Source organism: Urocampus carinirostris, chromosome 15 (assembly GCF_059441175.1).
Source record: "Urocampus carinirostris isolate Australia breed hairy pipefish chromosome 15, RoL_Ucar_1.0, whole genome shotgun sequence".
Classification (NCBI taxonomy): Eukaryota; Metazoa; Chordata; class Actinopteri; order Syngnathiformes; family Syngnathidae; genus Urocampus; species Urocampus carinirostris.
In genome coordinates, this window is record NC_142363.1 from 5,588,549 (window position 1) to 5,609,036 (window position 20,488).

General features: G+C 39.8%; 1 protein-coding gene and 1 pseudogene across 3 annotated transcripts in view; one reads left to right on the forward strand and one right to left on the reverse strand.

Annotated features, from left to right (window-relative positions):
* Nucleotides 1–1,326: 1,326 nt before the first annotated feature.
* Nucleotides 1,327–1,470, forward strand: LOC148351383 (U2 spliceosomal RNA; annotated as a pseudogene).
* Nucleotides 1,471–6,631: 5,161 nt separating this feature from the next.
* Nucleotides 6,632–20,488, reverse strand: part of sobpa (sine oculis binding protein homolog (Drosophila) a) — a 59,159-nt gene continuing 45,302 nt past the window's right edge. For 2 of the 3 annotated variants that reach the window (XM_088354402.1, XM_088354404.1), the window contains 2 exons: nt 13,319–15,307; nt 6,632–12,580 (listed from right to left, as the gene is read on the reverse strand). In XM_088354402.1, the coding sequence (XP_088210528.1) occupies nt 13,319–15,307 (1,989 nt within the window). In that variant the 3' untranslated portion in view covers nt 6,632–12,580. The remainder of the gene's footprint in view (nt 12,581–13,318; nt 15,308–20,488) is intronic. The other variant, XM_088354403.1, reaches the window with a different exon arrangement.

The window sequence follows — 20,488 nt, forward strand, 5'->3', positions numbered from 1 at the left end:
GATGGACGGATGGATATTGTTGTGCATTTTGCTGTGTAATTTGTCGCGTATTACCGTACTTTCTTGCATTGTGTTCCGGCATGTATTTTTTTTGTCTTGTACTGCATGCTGTCGTGTATTTTGATGTTTATTTTTCATTGCATTTTGTCATGTATTTTGTCGTGTATCACAGTATTTATTTTGGCATGTACTTTTTCGTGTGTTTTGTGTTCATTGTCATTTTTTTATCATGTATTTTGACGTGTATTTTGTCGTGCATTTTGTCGTTTTTCTAACATGTATCGTCATGTATTTTGTAAAGTATTTTGTCATGTATTTTGTCGTGTATAATCATTTTTATTTCATCATGTATTTTGTATTGTATTACAGTATTGATTTTGTCTTGTTTTTTGTTGTGTATTTTTTCATGTACAGTATTTTGTCTTGTAATTTGGCATCTTTTTTGTCATGTGTTTTGCCGTGTATTATGGTATTTATTTTGTCATGCATGCTGCCGTGCATTTTGTCATGTATTACAGTAATTATTTTGTCATGTTATTCATATAGAAGATCCTCAGTCAGAAAACAAGCGACCATCTGCAACAAAGGTGAGGTTAACAACTACCTCAATACCTGCTACAGTGACAGTGAAAAAGAGGAAGATCTTGGACTTTGCAGAACCTTTATAACCCCGCAAGAACCCATCATGGCATTTAACACTAAAAAAAAACAACTTTAAAAGAAGTTAAGGATGTTGTCAAGGCAGCCAAATCCAATTCATCACCAGGCCCTAGTGGAGTGCCATATTAAGTTTACAAGAGGTGCCCCATACTCTTGAAGCGGCTATGGAAGATCCCCAGGGTAATCTGAAGGGTGGGGGCTGGGTGGGGTGGGGGGTTGCCCAGCAGTGGAGACACGCAAAGGGTGTATGGATTACAAAAGAGGAGAGCTCAAGAACTATCGAGTAATTTAGAATCATCTCCCTTCTCAGCGTAGAGAGGAAGATATTTTTCACCATATTTTTGTAGTGCATGACACAGTTTCTACTGAGGAATTCATACATTGACACCTCTGTGCATAAGGGAGGAGTCCCAAATGTCCCAGGATGCATGGCGCATACAGGAGTGGTCACCCAGCTGATCCGGGAGGTACAGGAGGCCAAAGGAGACCTGGCAGTCCTTTGGCTTGACTTTGCTAATGCCTATGGGTCTATCCCTCACAAGCAGGTGTGGAAACCTTGCTTGATCAACACCATGTCCCAGGCAAGTTCAAGGACCTCATATTGGACTATTACAGCAGCTTCAGTTTGAGAGTCACTTCTGAAGCTGTTACATTTTAATTTCATTGACAGCTTGGCCTTTTGGCCGATCCTTAGCTTGGCCTTTGCCATGATCTTTGATTTTTGCATTCCGGAGATGGAATAAGAGCTTGCTCTGTCCACTCCACGCATCGGCCCGGTATTGCAGTACCTCCAGGACCGGTGCATTCGCAATGATCGCAGCAAGGCTTTAGGGCTAGGACCTTAGCTTGGCCTTTTGGCTGAGAGTAAGTGTCCCGGCTCCTAGGCTTTGTAGCGTATTATGAACTGACCGATAACGGATAATGGATAATGAATAACGAAGATAGAACAATAACCCTTAAAAACCCCCACTTGAGAAGGGCATCTTATACTGTGTACCATTTCTGTTGTGTGGTTTTCCTTTGCTATGAACATGCTGGTGAAGCCACCATATGTGGAGTGTAGGGGACCACTAGCTGAATCAGGTACATGAAAGCCTCTCAACAGAGCTTTCAAGGATGATTTGACTGTAACTACAACATCCGTCTCAGGTTGTAGATGGATCCTTCAGTGTCTCGAGCATCTCATCAGCTGGGCCAGGATTAACTTCAAGCTGTCCAAATTCAGGTTTGGTGGTGAGGAAGGGGAAGGTCTTAGACAAGTTCCACTTCTCCACAGGAGACACCCAGATTCCATTAGTGGGAGAGAATCCACTCAAGAGCCTGTAGAAGATCTATGGCAGAACTTTAAGGGACGCCACAGCACTCCAGGCAACATCAGAGGAGTTGTGAGCCTGGCTGACAGCTTTGAAACCAGTCGGGGCTACCATGGAAGTTTAAAGGCTGCGTTTACCAACATAGCATCTTGCCTCAACTCCCGGCCAACGCTGGTCTATAATGAGCCAATCACCACCTTAGAGCACCTCGAATGGATGGCTAGTTCATTCTTGAGGAGGTGGCTGGCCTTTCACGAAGCCTCAGCAGCATCACATTGTCCAGGAGAAACACCAAATTAAATCTGCCCTTCAGCTGGCTGAAAGAAAAGTTTATGGTTATTCGAGCAAGAGAGATGCTGCTGTTGTTGTTGTTGAGACACTCAAGGCGCCTAAGATAATCTATAGTAGCGCTAGACCCGTTCGTGGGAGGCTCCGTAGTTCTCCGAAGGAGAGGGGGCTGCGACTGTCCTGTGCCGCCAGGCCTGACGGGGTGTGACCCAAGCAAACCAAGCATACGAAGCCTCTGAAGTCCTTAGTACGTTCGGACAGGCCGGTGCATGATTTATGGAAGCCCCGTGGGCAGGTAGTACAGGTGTTTGGGGTGTGGTCGCAGCGAATGGTTCAAAAGCAACACTGGCATTTGGACTGGGGGCCAGGGTTGCTCTCGAAGTCGCCCGCCCTAAGAAGAACAAAGAGAGGAGAGTAGAAGAGAGAAAGAGAGGGACAGATAGAAAGAGAGAAAGACAGACAGACAGAGTAAAATGCAAAAAAGGGGAAAAGAGAGTTAGAGAGGTGGGGAGAGAGTAGGAAAGAGAGGGATAGAGAAAATGAGAGACAAGAGTGAAAAGGGGGAAGAGAGAAAAGGAGAGACAAAGAAGGAGAGAGGACCAAGAAAGATAGAAAGAGCGAGTCTGAGTGGATTGAGTTGGATTTGTAAGGCTCCCCCGGGAGAGAGCCCTTCGCAGGACACCGCGGGAAGGTTCATAGTCTTTGTCCTGCAGGTGCTGCTGTACAGGGACTCTTCGGCTGGCATACAGGTGAGGGCTGGCAAGAGGTAGTGTGCTCAGGAGGCAGTCGACCAGGTTAAGTTCCGCCTGCGGCACAGTGAGCTGAGGGAAGCAGTGGCACAAGGACGAGCAGTAATCCTAGTATCCCAAAACCTTCCAACAACAAGGTACAGAGGAAGGAAAAAGAGCCAAGTATGAGGAACTGGCAGGCAAATGCCGAAGCAGGGGGGAAGATGACCCGTTGCAATCCCATAAAGGTCGGGTGCAGAGCATTTGCGGTCAGTCTCTCATCAGGGCACTCAAGATGTTCGGAGTGAAGAGACTGCACAACATGCGAGCCATCAGTAACATCACGACGCAGCAGAGAAGGCGTCCAGATGACTGTAAAACAAGCAGGGCGACACGTGGTCACAGGGTTTTAAGACACAAACCAGGACTTGATCAACTCTGGCTGAATCCCCTAGGCGAGGGTGTCTGTTGTAAGACCCGAAACACCCAGTGAACCCAAGTGTGAAGTCAAGTCAAGTCACATTTATTTATATAGACCTTGATCACAAAAATGTCTCAAAGGACTGCAAAGGATTACAATTACAAAATTGCATAATTACCTGATCTTAAGCCAGCATGCGGGCAAGGAACAACTCAAAAACCTCAGTGTGAGGAGAAAAGAGAAACCTTGAGAAAGGACCTCACATGTGGTAATCCCCCTTCCAGGATTGACCAGGGTGAATCACAATTAGCATTACTGTACAAAGAATAGTAAACACTAGGTAAGATATTGAAAATGTCCGGAAAGAGCATGACACCAACGACGCCCCCAGCCTGTAAACTAGTACAGAAAGTCTATAACGGCCACGACGCAGCTTCCCATCTCTGCCAGCTGGTAAATGCAGGGGTTGACATGCTTCAGGTCAGGGGACAGGACCGGGTTCAAATAGTGACAAACACTGATGATGTGTTTTAAGTTGCACCAAAAGTGTATATAAGAACCGTCGAGCATTTTGTTTTTTATTTTGGCATGTAATTATATCGTGTATTTTTTTCATGTATTTTATCGCAAATTTTGTCATCTGTTTTATCATGTATTTTGTTGTGTATTTTGTCGTGTATTACTGTGTTTATTTTGTCATTTTTGGTGTTTGTATTGTCATGCATTTTGATGTGTATTTTGTCATTTCCTATATCACATATTTTGTCATATATTTTATCATATATGCTGTCATGTATTTTGTCGTGTATTATGTTGTATACTAGAGTATTTATTTTGTCGTGTATTTTGTCATGTATTTTGCTGTGTATTTTGTCGCGTATTACCGTACTTTCTTGCGTTGTGTTCCGTCTCCGGCATGTTTATTTGTTTTTTGTCTTGTACAGGATGCTGTTGTGTATTTTGATGTTTATTTTGCAGTGTATTTTTCATGTATTTCATCATGTATGTATGTTGTGTACTGTGGTCTCTATTTTGTCATGTCTTTTGTCTTGTATTTTGCTGTGTATTTTGTCGTCTATTTTGACTTTCTTTCATCACATATTTCATCATGTATTTTGTCATGTATTTTGTCATGTATTACGGTATTTTTTTGCATTGTGTTCCGTTTTTCTAACATGTATCGTCATGTATTTTGTCGAGTATAATCATTTTTATTTCATCATGTATTTCGTCGTATGTTTTGTGAGATATTTCATCGTGTATTTTTTTTGTATACTCTGTCTTTTATTTTACCATGTCCTTCTGTTGCGTTTAGTCCTGTATTTTGTAGTGTGATATGAAATTTGTGATTCAGTTGTGCAGTGGTTAGCATATGGAGAGTGTGGCACCACCAGGCTGTACTTGCTCAAGACACACCACGTGAAAATGTTTACGGTTAAGGAATCCAACCATTATAGTATATGTATATTTTTTCATCATGTTTTTTGTTGTGTATTTTTTCGTGTAAAGTAGGTTGTATTTCGTCCTGTATTTTTTCTCAACGATATTGTATTCAAATGAGGAGGCAGCCCAGTATGTGATAGCTTTGTATTGCATTGAAATGTTTTATTTTTTCCTATTTTTGGGTCTTAAACCGAACATTTTCATTCAGAGGTGTTGTGTGAGCAAGTGTATACTACTTGTGACGTATATGCCAGTCAGTACTTGCAAAGGCCACACAATGGCGCTACAATTCAGCTAAACCTACTGCAGCACCATGACCTTGCTCAAGGACCACTGCAGGTATTTAAAAATGTTATGTTGATTGAAAATAAAATCGAACGTGCTAATTTGCATCCAAGCGTTTCTTAATAAGTTATGCACCAATTTATCTTGAATGTAGTGTATAAAACCGGGGGATTGTGGGCTATTTTACCAGTGTCAAAGATATAAAGGAAAAAATAGGGCTGGATAGTGATACTGATTTCTTGAATCGATTCGATAAAAAAAAAATCGATTTAGTTTAATTCCATCCAGTATCGATTGATTTACAATGTTCAAGTATGTACCCTGTCATAATTGCATCTATTTTATCATTTTGTTTTTTAATATTATCAGATTTTTTAAAATTTTATGTAAACCAAAAAAGGAGGGAATTTTATTTTATAACTATACACTGAATGTTTTATACAACACTTTGAGTTGCAAATTAATTTCCTAAAACGTACTTGACATTTAATTTTTAATTGATTGATTATTTGATTAATCAAGTCGATGTTTCCACAATCTCAAAGAGATAACAATTATTTGAATTTCAAAACGAGGCAGTTATTTGTTAATTTAGGTAATGTCACCGCCATAAAAAAACTATTTACTCTGAAAGGTAGCTATTTTCTGTACTATACGCCATGTGTTCATTAGGCGCGTTGCCCAAAAATAGTCGTTTGTTATATATACGACATTTAGCAAAAAGTATGGAATCACCAGTCTCCGGCAAGCACTCACTCATTTTATTCTGTAGAAAAAACTCATATCACAAACATGAAACAATTGTAAGGTCATTCCAAAGTGCAACATATTGGCATTCAGAAACTCTAAAATATATTAGTAATATTTTGAGTAGAAAATAAGGACACATCCAGTCAATTTGCTCTATTAAAGTAACATTTACTGACCATTGTAATGTTTTTTTCTTAATTTCTGAACGCCAATATGTTGTACTTTGGAATGGCCTTACGATTGTTTCATTTTTTTTTCAGTTTTTTCTACAGAATAAAATGTCTGAGTGAGGGCTTGTCGAACCCATACTTTTTGCTAGGGGTTGTACTGTATATCATACCTGTATACAACTATAAGGCACATGGAAATAAAACTCCAGCAAGAGATAGGGTTGCATAAAAGATGAATACATAGTTAGATAAATAAAAATATTTCATTGAACATAAATTAAACTTATGAACACTTGTTTTTATCACTGAAATATAATATTTTTATGAGCATTTGGTTGAAACCTAACAAGCTTGTCTGGAAAATTAACATGTTAACCAAGAGAGGGCACTTAAATACCACTCTATATGTTTCTCAAAGGCAGAACAGTTACTGTATGCAGTATCATTTAATTATGGATATGCGTTTTGAATTTTACTCACTGTATTTTCCGGTGTATAAGGTGCACCAGGTTATAAGGCACACTTTCAAATTTCTGGCCCATTTAAAAAAAAAATACTGCTTAATAAAACAGGCAGTTTTAAAACTTTATTTATGAAAATCATCATGAATTTGGTGAACACAGCCCTGGACAATACAGTATTTGGCCAATAACTCATGTTCTACTTTGTTTTCCAACGCAATTTAGTGTGCAGGTCAACAGTACACTCTCATAAACACAATGGAAACTTTAAATAAGAGGCGCCTGCCTCTAATTTATTTTTCTTCAGAAGCAATTCACTAACAAATACTGTTACAACACAAAAAGTTACTTTCCAATGTAACTATGGCCACAATTATATAAAAAAAAAGATCTGATGTATCTACCATTTTAATGATTACAAAAGAATGCCATTTCTCTCCAAGCATTTACATAGAAACAGAATCCACAGATCAAAAAGTTGTCATTTTTTAGAAACTATTTGCAAAAGCAAAACATGTTGACAATAAATAAGAAGATAAAATGTGCACAAAAAGATTGACAGTTCACAACAAGGTCATTCAAACAATTGAGAACAAGGACATTGAATTTGAAAATAAGTTTGGGATTATTTGTAAAAGATACAGAAAAAACAGATCATTTACACAGTACATAGACACAAGGTAACAAGGTCTGGCAAATTTTATATCAACACAAAGAAATTAAACGTTATTTTCAGTGTGAGCATCATTGTCTAAATTGTAGAGATTATTCAAGCAAGAAATAAGGCAACTTATTTTGGACTTTGATTTTTTTCGTCTCTTCCAGGGCCAGCAGTCATTGCATAATTCATAGCGATCAATAGACCCGGCCTGCAGTTTATATTCAAAACAGATTCAGAAGTTTTTATTTGTTTGAAAAAATAACAATAATTCAGTACAGCAGCATTTGCACGTAAAAACAACATTTTCTATCTTATCAATGTTGTGAAAATAAACAACAGTTAAACTGTAAATTAAATTACTTCTTGAGAAATCCACATTGATAAAATGACAAGACACATAATGGAAGCAAGTATGAAGTTTGGTTTTTAGTGAGCAAAATTTTAGACGATACCCAAAACAACAGACAACTTTGCTGTTGAAAATAAACCGATTTGCAGTTTCCTAGCCTGGCATGCATATAGAAATGTGGGATTAAAGGGACAGTGTATATTATTTAGTGCATCTTAGTGGTAAAACAAAATACATTGATTAAAAAAACAACATTGATTAGAATAATACGCAAAAATACACGAAAAATAATGTAAGCATGCATTTTTTTGAATACACGTAAGTTGAGGAATTAGCATGTGCTACTCTGGGTACCCAAACACCTTAAAAAGGCTGGGCAAAAAATAACAAGAAGTAAAATGGTTAGTTTCAGTCACTTTGAATCCCTGTAGTTTGTATTCTTCGTAGTGCTTTTTAGCACTTGTTTTTGGTTGCATTACACCAGGATGCCAAACTCAGTTTGGTTCTGGGGCAGAATTCAGACTTTATGTTCTCAGGTGGGCCAAAACAGTAAAATAATGCCAACTTAAAATTTTAAGCTTACCACAGTTTTCAGTATTATGCTTTACACTAATTACAGGCCGATGTCAAATCTACAATTTTTTGCAAAATTTCTGGAAAATGTTGTTGCACAGCAGCTGAATGACTTTATATCTGAAAATAATTGCTTTGACGTTGTCCAGTCAGCATTCACTCTACTGACACAGCCCCGGCTAAAGTAACCAATGATCTTCCCTATATAGATTCCGGCGCATCGGCAATGCTGCTACTGCTGGATTTTAGTGCTGTCCTTGATACAGTAGACCAGAACATATTATATAAACGTCTGGAAATATAGATTGGTATTTCAGGAACTGGACAGTCATGGGTTTGGTCCTCCCTTTCAGACAGGACGCAATGTGTGAACTACGGCCATCTGACCTCTGAACATTTTGATGTCACCTGTGGTGTTTCACGGGGCCCTGTACTTGGCCCCCTTTTTTAGTATTTATATGCTTTCGCTTGGTGACATTATCCGCAAGTATAATATTAGTTTCCATTTATATGCAGATGACACTCAACTGTATCTGCCACAGGAGACAACTGTGTAAATTTGGAGGCCTACCTTACTGAGATACAAAGATGGACGATACTGAATTGTTTGCGCCTTAACCCAGATAAAACCGAGATGCTGATCGTTTGTCTAGCTCATTGTTGTAATTTGTTTTCAAACACTGCTCTTAGTCTTGATAAATGTAATATTACTCAAAGTGACTCGGTTAAAAATCTAGGTGTAACATTTGATCATAATCTGTCGTTTTAGTTACATGAGAAAAATATTACTAAAATAGCTTTCTTCCACCTTGGTAATATTGCTAAGATTCGCCAATTCTGCCTGCTTCTTACTAACCCTTTTCGAACAGGTTATATTAACATTATTTTGTTGTTGAGTCATGGTTTTTGGCCTGTTTTAATTTTATCATGTTCGTAATAACGTTTTCATTTATTCATTCATTCATTTAAAACCAGACGCTGATATTAAAATGCATGCATTCATTTTGTCTGTAATATATTTCTCAGCATCAAGTTTGCAGCCGGTTCAAAATGCGGCAGTGATACTTTTAATTAAGTTTGGAAAGTTTGACCATCAACTCCAATATTAGCTAACTCATACTGGCTCCTGGTCCGCTTAATATGTGACTTTAAGGTTCTCTTACTAACGTAAATATGTTTACATGGACTTGCCCTTCCTTATCTTTCTGATTTGATTTGCCCCTATAGTCTTGCATGAAGCCTCCGCTTAGAAAGTGCTGTTCTACTTGTGACTCCAAGAGCCAAGAAAAAGTCTCCAAGCTCGAGAGCGTTCTCCATCCAGGCCTCGGTGCTTTGGAATGCTCTGCCTCCTGAGATAAGATTTGCAACCTCAGTGGACGTTTTTAAATCTAGACTTAAGACACATTACTATTCTATAGCTTATGATTGATGCCGACCTCATACTTTTCTTTTCCTGCCTTATTAGGCTGCCTCATTGGGGGCGAAATGAGGGAGTATGACGAATCGGGATGAGTCAGTGGACCAGCACCTGGGCCTGAAGCGTGTCATCATCCGCATCAACCAGCAGGCTGATGTCGGACCTTTTGAAAAATGTTACATATTACCTTTGCTTTTTTCAATTGACATTAACTATGTTTTGTGTTTTGTTACCCAATGCAACATCAATTCCAGCCTGGTCATCCTATAAGGGGGGATGACCACTTGTGTGGCCCCTTCTCTAGGTTTCCTACTGTCCTCATGCTGAGGTTTTTGAATTCGCATGTTGGTTTCAGATTAGGGGGTGGTATCTTTGTAACCTGTGCAGTCGTTAGAGACATTATTGTGATTAAGGGCCATACAAATAAGTGTGACTTGACTTGACTTCATCATTCAGCCTACTTTAATAGCCTACCATACATATATAACATACATTATAATCATGGATGACACGGGATCTTTTCTAAGCATAACACAATGGGGAAAATGCCTTTATGTTTGGCATTAAATATGTTAATGGTTTTGAAGTAAATACAATTAATTAAAATAAAAGTTTTAGCAGTACATTGGCAATAATATTAAACTACATCAGATTAAACTACAAGGGTGGGTTAAATAGAGCTTAGGTTACACCCCTCACGACCCTCTAGCAGCCAGAAAGAGCACTTGGTTTGGATTTATTCAAAAACAAATCACAACTTTTGATATAAATGACCTAGACACTTGCTTCTTTTTTGACATACTCAGAAATTTCTAGTTGGTAGGATTACATCATCCAGCGTGCTCTATGATTGACATGCCCGCACTACACCATGACATCTCGTGGTCAAAAAATACACACTGTCCCTTTAAACACAACAACCTCCTAGTGCTGATATCTGTATCTGTGCCAATACATACACATACCAGTAATGTTGGCGGTGACCAATTTTGAAAAGTAGCACAGACGTTTTCCTTTCTTTTTGTTTTTCTTACTTAATATGTGGCTCTTACCAAGAAGTAATAAAACCGAAATCTTTGTGCATCTCTTCTAGAGAGATTGCATTAGGCTGGGGTTGTTTTTATCAAAAAAGGTACATTCTGTGAAGTCTCTCTTATTCTTCTACCTTGATGCTGAATAGATTTACATGGACACATTTAAAATATCATGTAAGAGCATCTTGAGTATAAGTCCATTACGATGTTTTGGGAAATAAGTAACGGGCAATCATTTATAGTGTATTTATAATATGCATGGTTTTACAGTTGCACAATCAGGCCTAAGCAGATGACCAAATCTGCATTTTGGAATTGTTTAAGCAAAACGTGATCACTCAAGATTGGCAAGTAGAGTGGCAACTAATCAAAAGATATTGACATTTGGCTGTTGTTTCGTGTTTCAGCAAAAATTTTGCTCCCATTTTTGTTATGAAATTTGAGGTTCGATTATTTTTTTTCCATGACTTACATATTTGTCCAGCACACTTGAGATCAAATTTGTCTAAAGAATTTAATTAGTATTCCTCCTTGTTTAAACACAGTGATAGAAGTAGAGGCAGACTGCAGAAATAAGCGGGCAGAAAAGAGCCGCTTAAGTATTTAGATTGCCTTTTTTTCTCTGGCATTGACAATGATTAGAGAAATGTGAATGAAAATGCTTCAAGAGATACGAAAACAAGGCCTAAGCAGGTAGCTGTGTGAAGCTAAATGCATGACTACCACGCAGCTGATGATTGCACTTTTCAATCTTACCCTTGCATCCCATCAAGTTTGGGCATTCATTGCATGAGGGTGTAATCTACTGATGCGCAATTTCAGGAACTATTCAACCCAAAAATGCCGGACATACAAAAACACCATAGTAAGATTTAGATGAAGATCAATGTAAGCTTATTAGGTAAGTCACAAGTAACAAGCATTCTTTTTAATGCTAAGTGCTTGGTAATTTGGCATCATATTTGTTTAAATTAGCAAAGTGTTTGATTCGAAACAGTACAGCCCAAAAAGTGGAAATACTGTACATTGTATCTTCATACTGGCACAAAAAAATAAAATTAAGAAATAAAACGCAGAGATAAAACATCAAATACAACTGCAACATTTTTAAATGGTGTCGTGTGCGATCATTTTTGATGATAATTTTGTTCAGTCCCATTTTACTCAGCAGGCACAGAGAGAATTATTTATAAAAGCTGGCTTCTCTTAGACCTGTCTCAATTCAGCGCATCAGTCTCAAAGTGCCCTGTGACAGTAACAGCACTGCTTATCTATTATAGAAAAGTACTAACCCGCAGTGTCGTTTCACCATTTCAGGCTGCCGTGCTTTCACAGCTCTCAAACAGCAGGGGTCTGAATTGGTTCTCTCCAGTCTGTCATGTTTAAGACAAAACAAATGAAAACCGCAGATGAACGCAGAGGTTGCACAATGCCAGCATGAAACATTTGCTGAGTTAATATTCATGATTATTTGTTGAGTCCTCAGTCATCATGAATTCACAATGTTGTTGATTTTTGCAGGGATGCTCATCAAAATTTGAAAACAATGTTGCCAAGTGCACTTTTCTGGTTGTCATGATAAGGCTTAAGAAAGAGGGTAACGAGTATGTTTTATTGAAAATGGTTGAAGCTGGACACTTAGGAAATTATGTGTGACTCTTGTCAGACCACGGTGTAGCAGTTAAAAAATTACTCCTTTACAGCATGGTCCAGGCAATAGATAACAGATAATAGAGAGAACACCTGAATCAACAAACTACGCTAAGTTGGTATAAGCCGGGGCTCGTGTGCATGAGATTAGTTAACAGGTGATCTTGCAGACCACTTCTCCAAGAATTCCCAGGACAGAATCCGTAACTTCGACCAAAAGACTGTAACACCCTTTTACTACAACGTGCTTGTTTAACTGACTCAAAGTCTAAGGTGAGTTGTGATGCTGGTAGGTCGAATGATGACAAGGACACATGCCTGAGTGTGTATACATTGTGGGTTGTGGCATGAGAGGAAACAGCAGTCCTTTGAGTATCCTGCAAATCAAAATAGGAGGAGAAGCTTTCAGTGAGTGAAAAGAAGAAACCACCTGTCTTAAAATCCAAGTTTTCACATATAATACTGTATACAGGAAAACATCTTCCGTTCATTAATATTCCAACATTTTATCCACATGAAGGTTATGGGGTGCCGAGACAAATTGCATCTGACTTCGGGCAGTGGACAAGGGACACTCTGGACTTGTTACCAGTCAGTTGCAGGAGACACAGAGACAAAGAGACACACACACACACACACACACACACACACACACACACACACACACACACACACACACACACACACACACACACACACACACACACACACACACACATACACACACACACACACACACACACACACACACACACACACACACACACTCCTAGAGATAGTTTAAACTCATCAATTGACTTGCAATGCATGTTTTTGGTATGCGGGAGGAAATCACGGTGCCTATTGAACCCAGGGCCTCTGAACTGCGAGGCAGACACGCCAACCAATCAGCCCCGTGCCAACACAAAGGCACGTTTCCTACTTAAATTGATGAAAAGAACCGGTACTATATACACCGGCATTCATTTGGGGAGGCATTGTATCATTTCAAGCCATTGAAAAAAAAGTAAATATTTAAAACCAATCTGTAAATAAAGAAATTAACAGGAAAACATAAAAACATAATACATGCAAAAACTGATGTGGTAAAGAAAGTTATATTATGGTGAACTGACCTATTTATTTTGATTGCGGATCCGCAGACACCTTCTTTTCATTGGGGGTTCAAGCTCAGAGCTTCCAGCAGCTGATAATGGTGCAGTGAAAGAACAGGAAAGGATGGCCGTTTTCTCAGTGCCAGGTTTGGGCACGGGCTGGATAACCACACAACCCCCAGTCGATAGCAATGGTAAGGTGATAGCATGTTCACCCTCTTCCAAGGAGTCAGGGTCTGCTGTACACTCCACAGGCTCTGCTATCAGGTCCTGAGTTGAGCCACGCCTAACAAATGTGCATTCTCTGATGGAACAATTCTCTTTTAGGGCATCCTGTTCCAACTCACCATTTGCTGAGTTTGCCTCAACATTTCCCTCAGATGTCAACCCATCTCCAGTACTTTCTAAGTTGAAAGGGGACATGTGAAGTGAAGGGCATCCTGTACCATTGCCAATTACATTACAAGAATCTCTGGGGTCGATTTGGATCTGTGAAAGACGGTGGGCTTGTGTCCTTGGTGTGCTGGGAGCAGGTGGTACAGTAACATCAGTTTCAATGAAAATACAATTTTTGCTGGAAGCTGTATTCAATGTTTCCAGTGGTTCAAACAGATCAATATTAGTGTGGGAATGCTGTAGTGCAGGTCTTTCTCCAAGAATATGACATCCATTGACTTCCTTTTCAAGTACAACATCCGGTGAAGATCTTGACGCAGACTCTGATTCTACTTTAACACGAACCTTGGGCAAAATCGGCGAGATTGTGTGATTTTGGCATAGTTTCTGGCTTACAGTTAGGTCAATTACTCCTTCAGGTGGTCCAGTGTCCCCTGTTGAGAATAAACCTCTCATATTATCCTCTAACTTCACATTCATGTTCATTACTGATGACTTGTTTCTACCTGAACATTCTGGAGAGAGATACCTTACACCATCAGAATTGTGTGTTTTTTCGCCTCTCTCTCCTCCAAGGGATGCTGGAGACTCTGATCGTCCGGATGCTAAAAGCTCTGAAGCCAAAGGTTCACTGGAAAGAGGGTTACAATCTTCTGATTGGTTCCTGGAAGATCTAGGGGTCAAGGGAATTGGAATTGGAATGGGTATTGGGACAGGAAGGGGTACAATGACGGGATAAGGGACCAAAAGTGTTGGAGGTGGTACTAGTGGGGCTAAGGATGGCATGCCGTAATTCATCATTGGAGGCAATGGAACAGGTCCATTAGACATCATGTTGACTGGGGGGAAAGAAGAAAATCCTGGTATGTGGAAACCATGGTGGGGAGGGATGATGACAGGATTGGAATTAGATGAGGGATGTATTTGAGGGGACATCATGGGTCTGTGCATGGGACTAGAAACAGGACCAAGAGTCCTAGGAGGAGGCGGGGGACCTATGCCCGGGATGATGGGATTAGACAGTGGACTGTTGCGCCCTCCTGAATGGACAGATGGACGAAGGAAGGGCGGTCTGAGCTGCTGCATCATCTGATGTTCCATGAATAGAGAAAAAGGCATTGGTCCACGGGGGGTCATCACCATTGGAGGACTCCCTGGAGGAACACCAACCGCTGGATGCAAAGCAGGTAGAGGAGGCAGTGGAAGTGCAGGGTTTTCATGGGGTCGAGGTGTGGGGATCTTAGCAGAGGAGGAAGCAGAGGGAGGTGAACAAAGAGCATCCGAAGACGAGGTTGTAGATGATGTGCAAGGAGCTGAAGAGTTTGGTTGCCCTCCAGGAGAGGCAACTTTCCGGCAAATGTCTGATATTGGTGTCCCCCAGGATTCAGGAGTGAGGAGCTGTACGCCACCACTGCAGTCTACTTTACCGTCGCCTCCAACCCCAAGTCCTGGGTTGCACAGAGCTGCGGGCAATGCTGCTTGTGTCTCCTTGTAAAAAATATCCATTTTATATTGGTTCAGGCATTTGGCACTGCAAAACTGCAGCCGTCTTTCACCAGCTCCAAAATCGAGATATTCCTTTGTGTGGCGGATATGCTTGCACCAGTCGCATACCTATGACAAAAACACAGTACACATTTTGCATCAGTCACATTGCTTGAAAAACATGTTTTTAATTAAATCAGGTCACCTTCTGGTTTAAGGTACTCAGTTGGGCAAGGACCACATCTAGACAATGAGTACAATGATGTTTGAAATTCGCAAAAAACACTTAACTTTGACTGGATAATGTACAGGGTGTTGTACAACTGTGATGAACATGGAATGTTCCAACTTTTTTTTAAGCAATTAAGAAATATGGTTGTTCCCTGCTATTGTGCACAACCATGAATTCATCCACTCATCCTTTAATTCATCTATTCATGCATTCATTTACTTATTGATTCAGCCACTCATCCACTCATCCTTCCAGCCATGCATGTTTCGTATGACTTATCTTCTTGATGCCACCAACCTGCAGTCTGAGTTCTGTTTCTGTGTGTGTTCTCTCTCCCTTTTTCTTTCTCCCCGTCTTCTTTCTATCTCTCTTAACTCTCACTCGACCTTACCTTATTTGGTCACTCACTTCTCTTTTATTTTACCGTGCACAATTGTTGTTGCTTGATTTCCCCGTGTTTTTGTTTCTATCACGACCCGTCCTCTTTGCTTTATTTCAACTCTCCCCCCTGCTAGTTTTTTTGCCTTTCTCATGACATTCCAAGCACTCTTGTCACAGCGCTCTTGCCTACCAAGAGTACCGAACCCCTGCCTGACATCCAGGACTACGAATACCTACGGTAACCTACGATAACCTACGATACACTACAATAACCTACAATACGAACTACGATAATCTTTTGGACTGTTGAGTTTGTTGTTTGTACTCACTGGATCTCCAAAAATTTCACCTGTCTCTTTGGTAACACTTGTTTGCCTATGGTGCTCTGAAAACTGTTGCCTTGCTACCTGCCTTTCCTTGTGATGAACACTTGCCTAATAAAGGCACAGTCCTGAGAAAGTTCCCGACATTTGATTGTCACAGGGGGCATTTTTATACATCCCCCAAACCAAAAACATTGCTCTGCTTAGCAATACTTTACATTACTAAAATACCCGCAAATAGGCATTTTCCTCGAAGTAAAAACCTTAATTTATCTTTTTACAGCCCGCCCAGGGAAGCAGATGGAGCGATGGTGTCGGTGCGGTGGGTGTTGGAGCAGCGGGTGTCGATGGCGACTCTGGACGCACGCATGACACTTTCCATGTACTGTATCTCACCCGCTGTGGCACCCGGCAGCCTCGCACCATGTAACGCTGCGGTGCACTCCTGGTGGGTCGCCTTGGATGACGGCTAACAAATTGCTTAGAACTGGTGCAGACGAGGGGAATCTGATTGTTTAATTTAAAAATAAAGCATCCCGAGGGCCGGCAGTGTGTAGTGACGCAATGTGATTCCGGCTCAGTGTTCTGAATATCAAAGTAAAGAAATTATGTGGTAAAAGGTGGGAGCCACTGACGGTTAGCCAATCAGAAGGCAGAACGCAATCCAAAATGAAAATTCTCTAAGTTGGGAAACCGCAAAATAGTAAAACGCAATATGGCAAGGGATTACTGTAATCTCACTTTGTATCATCATAGTACAAATTAGTGTTTCCAACCAAATCGTTTGATTTGATAAATGTAGGTTAATGAGAAGTGAAGTTTATTTCCCTATCCATAACCCTTGAACAACTTGCTACCCGCTGCCATTGCCATTTTTTTCTGGCATTTTGTCCAAACAAAAAAAGGCACATTTTCCTTGAGGGAGAGAATGAATGTGACCCCGGTAGAGCAGATAGCAGTGGGCGAGCCCTAAACACAGTGTTACTTGTTAGGCCACACACAGCTCACTCTGTCAGCTCAAGGAGGAGTGTCGGGTCCTTGCTGGAGATAATTAAGGCATTAATCAGTTGTCAGAGCCGTCAATGACAATCATCCATCACACACATCCTTAAGATCCCTGGGTACTGAATGTTAATCAGCAGGAGGAGGTAAACGGGCAGAGTAAAAACTATTTTAGCCATCGGCATTGTAACAGTTGGCTCTTTGGCAGCCTCTAAAAGAAAGGAAGGTGTTTCCTGGGGCGGCAGTAGCCCAGGAGGTAGAACGATCGTCTTAGGATTAAGGGATCCCAGTTCGAATCCCGGCTTGTCCATGTTACATGTTGAAGTGTCCTTGGGTAAGACACTGAACCCCCAATACCCCCAATAAGCAGGTTAGCGCCTTACATGGCTGCACAGATCACGGCCGCTATTGGGAAATGTGAAGCACAATGTAAAGCGCTTTGGGAAGTCATTGACTTGAAAAGCGCTATATAAATGCAGATCATCTCCTGAACTGTGTTTGAATAATTGATAAGTCATTATTTACCGTACAATGCACCCCAGTTTTTGATAATTTTATTCTGCTTTTAAAACAAAAGGTAGAAATGATATGTTTATTATGCTTGTTTTTCTTTTTAATAGTGGATACCTGCAAATGAGATTTCATAGGATGCAAAGGTTGTTTGTTATTTTGATTATAATGCACTGTTTACATCATTGTCACTATTAAATGATAATGTTGCCGTTATTTACTTTTTCCGAATCCTTTAGGGTGGATATGCTATTCAGAACCAATGACAGTGGTCGGCAAACACCGGGCTGCGACTGTTACTGGGCCATGTGTCTTTTGGTACAAGGCTGCACAGAAAGTAAAATAAATTGCCTTTGTTTTTGCTAATACTCAATTTCAGGGGTTGGGTTGTTGTTTTTCAGTGAGTCACACCTTATATTAAGCCACATTTCAACTAAACTACCAAACCCGCTTTCCAGACAAAAGCTTATTCTTTATCACGTTTTGTTTCACTGTGTGATGTTTGATGGTTTCATAAAATATATAATATATTAATAATGCCAGAGCCTGTGTCCCATATTAATAAAATGCCAATTAAAATTCACCTCCTTCTCGCAGTTACTTTAAGCCCTAGTGTGTAATATTTGACTACTACATGACACTGTTGTCTAATGCAAACAAAAAACAGTGCCACAGCAAGCAGCAAGACGGCAGAAAAACATGGCGGCGACCTTGGGGATGGATTCCACTATGTAAAAAAAAATACAAATTTCTCGTTCTTGGCTTCCCTAGGGTGACAATCCCATGTATAGAATAGTTGCGCAAGTTCTATTTTATCAAATCACATGTGCTCATGAAAAGAGCCATTTATGGCTTGTGAGGCATAGGTTCCTGACCGCTGCTCTATTTATTCAAGTTTTACGGTAATATATCACCTTAATTAAGCAATGATTGATCAACCAACTTATGTCGTTCACCTAATTTGCTCAGCATTGGAAGCAACGGGAATCGAATCTTAATCGTTGTGATGAGAGCATCAAATACTAGCAACCGGCCCACTGGGATTGTAGTTGACATAAGAAAAAGCATTCAATTTTATCTCATCATCACACTTTTTAGCTGAAGTTCCACATTTCAACTGCGAGCAAAAATAGTGTGATGGTGAGATAAAATCGAATGCCTTTTCCATGTCATCTAGATCCCCACGGTGGTCTAGTGTTTACACAGATGATTTGGGCTCATTATTCATATTCATATTATTATTATTACCAATATTATTATTACTATTGTTATTTTTCCTTTCACTCTTATTTTTTCTTTCTTATTATTATTTTTCTTATTATTCTTTCTCCCTCTCTATCTTTGTTTCTCTTCTCTCTCTCTCCCTCTCTATCTTTGTTTCTCTTCTCTCTCTCTCCCTCTCTATCTTTGTTTCTCTTCTCTCTCTCTCTCCCTCTCTATCTTTGTTTCTCTTCTCTCTCTCTCCCTCTCTATCTTTGTTTCTCTTCTCTCTCTCTCTCTCTCTCTCTCTCTCTCTCTCTCTCTCTCTCTCTCTCTCTCTCTCTCTCTCAACAATGATGAAGGAGAGTTGCAATAAATAAGTGGAAATAAGTGACCAAATAGGGTAAGGTCGAGGGAGATAGGAGAGTGAGAGATAAAGAACCTATAGAGACACAGAATCCCAGTGCTGGAACATGATACTCCGGGTATTCAAAACAATGCATGTTTATATGATAGTTAATGCATTTGTGCTTATTATCTAAATCAATATTGTTTTTTTCACGAAAGGAATTTCTTTTTCACCAGTAGGAGACGCTAGATAAGACACACCTTTTTATAAAATTTCATACTTTGCTCAGAAATAGTTCACTTGGAGCATAAGGAATTCTTCGGGATTTTACCAAAGTCACAGCCTATCCAATACCTGTCAACCTCCACGGCTCCATGCCCTTACAAACTGTCGTATTTTCCCTTACAAAATACAAAAAAATCTTACACCATATTATTTTTTCAAACTTGTTTATTTATGTACTTTAACATGTTATATTGTGTTTCGTTATATCATATATATTGTTAATTAACATTTTGTCGTGAGATACTGAGTTGCTCGACATGAATAAGGTCTATTATAAAAAAGTTAAAAAATTAAGTAGCTTGGACGTTCACTGTAGAAGGAAAAAATACATGCAAATATAATTAAGTAGAACAATACATCTTCTTATTCAAATTATTAAATCATTTTCTGCATTAAATTATTGTTGGTAATATACTGATTAAAAGGGATCACCACAAACCTGTCTTTTTTCATTTTCTCCTTTTATACTTCTTTTTTTTCTTAATTTCTTTATACAACATAATAATTCGTAATATAATGCATCAAAGCAAGTGAGCCGTTTGAGAGCCGGCTCTCTTTAATGAGTTGAGCCGAAAAAGCTGGTTCTCCAAAAAAACGGACTTTCACTACACAACTCGAACTGGAGATCAGCGTGCAGACGAAAACTCGAACCGCGAGACCAAAACCACAATGGCGGATCTGCCTCACGAAAAGTTTGGAGTGCGGTAAATCTTTGTTAAAAAATGATAATGACAATTTTGTGTCAAAAAAGTTGCGTCCCGGGGACGCACTTTGATTCGACACAATGCGTCCCCAGCAAAAATAATGCATCTAGGACGCAGGGACGCGGGCAAACGAGAACACTGTTTGAGCACCCTGCTATTTTGCTATTTCTCCCACTTAGAAATCATAAAGGGGTCTGAAATTTTCATCATCGGTGCATCTCCACTGTGAGAGAGATACACTAAAAAGAAAAATCCAGAAATAACTGCGTGATTTTTTTTAACAATTTATTTGTGTGACATAGCTGCAAATAAGTATTTGAACAC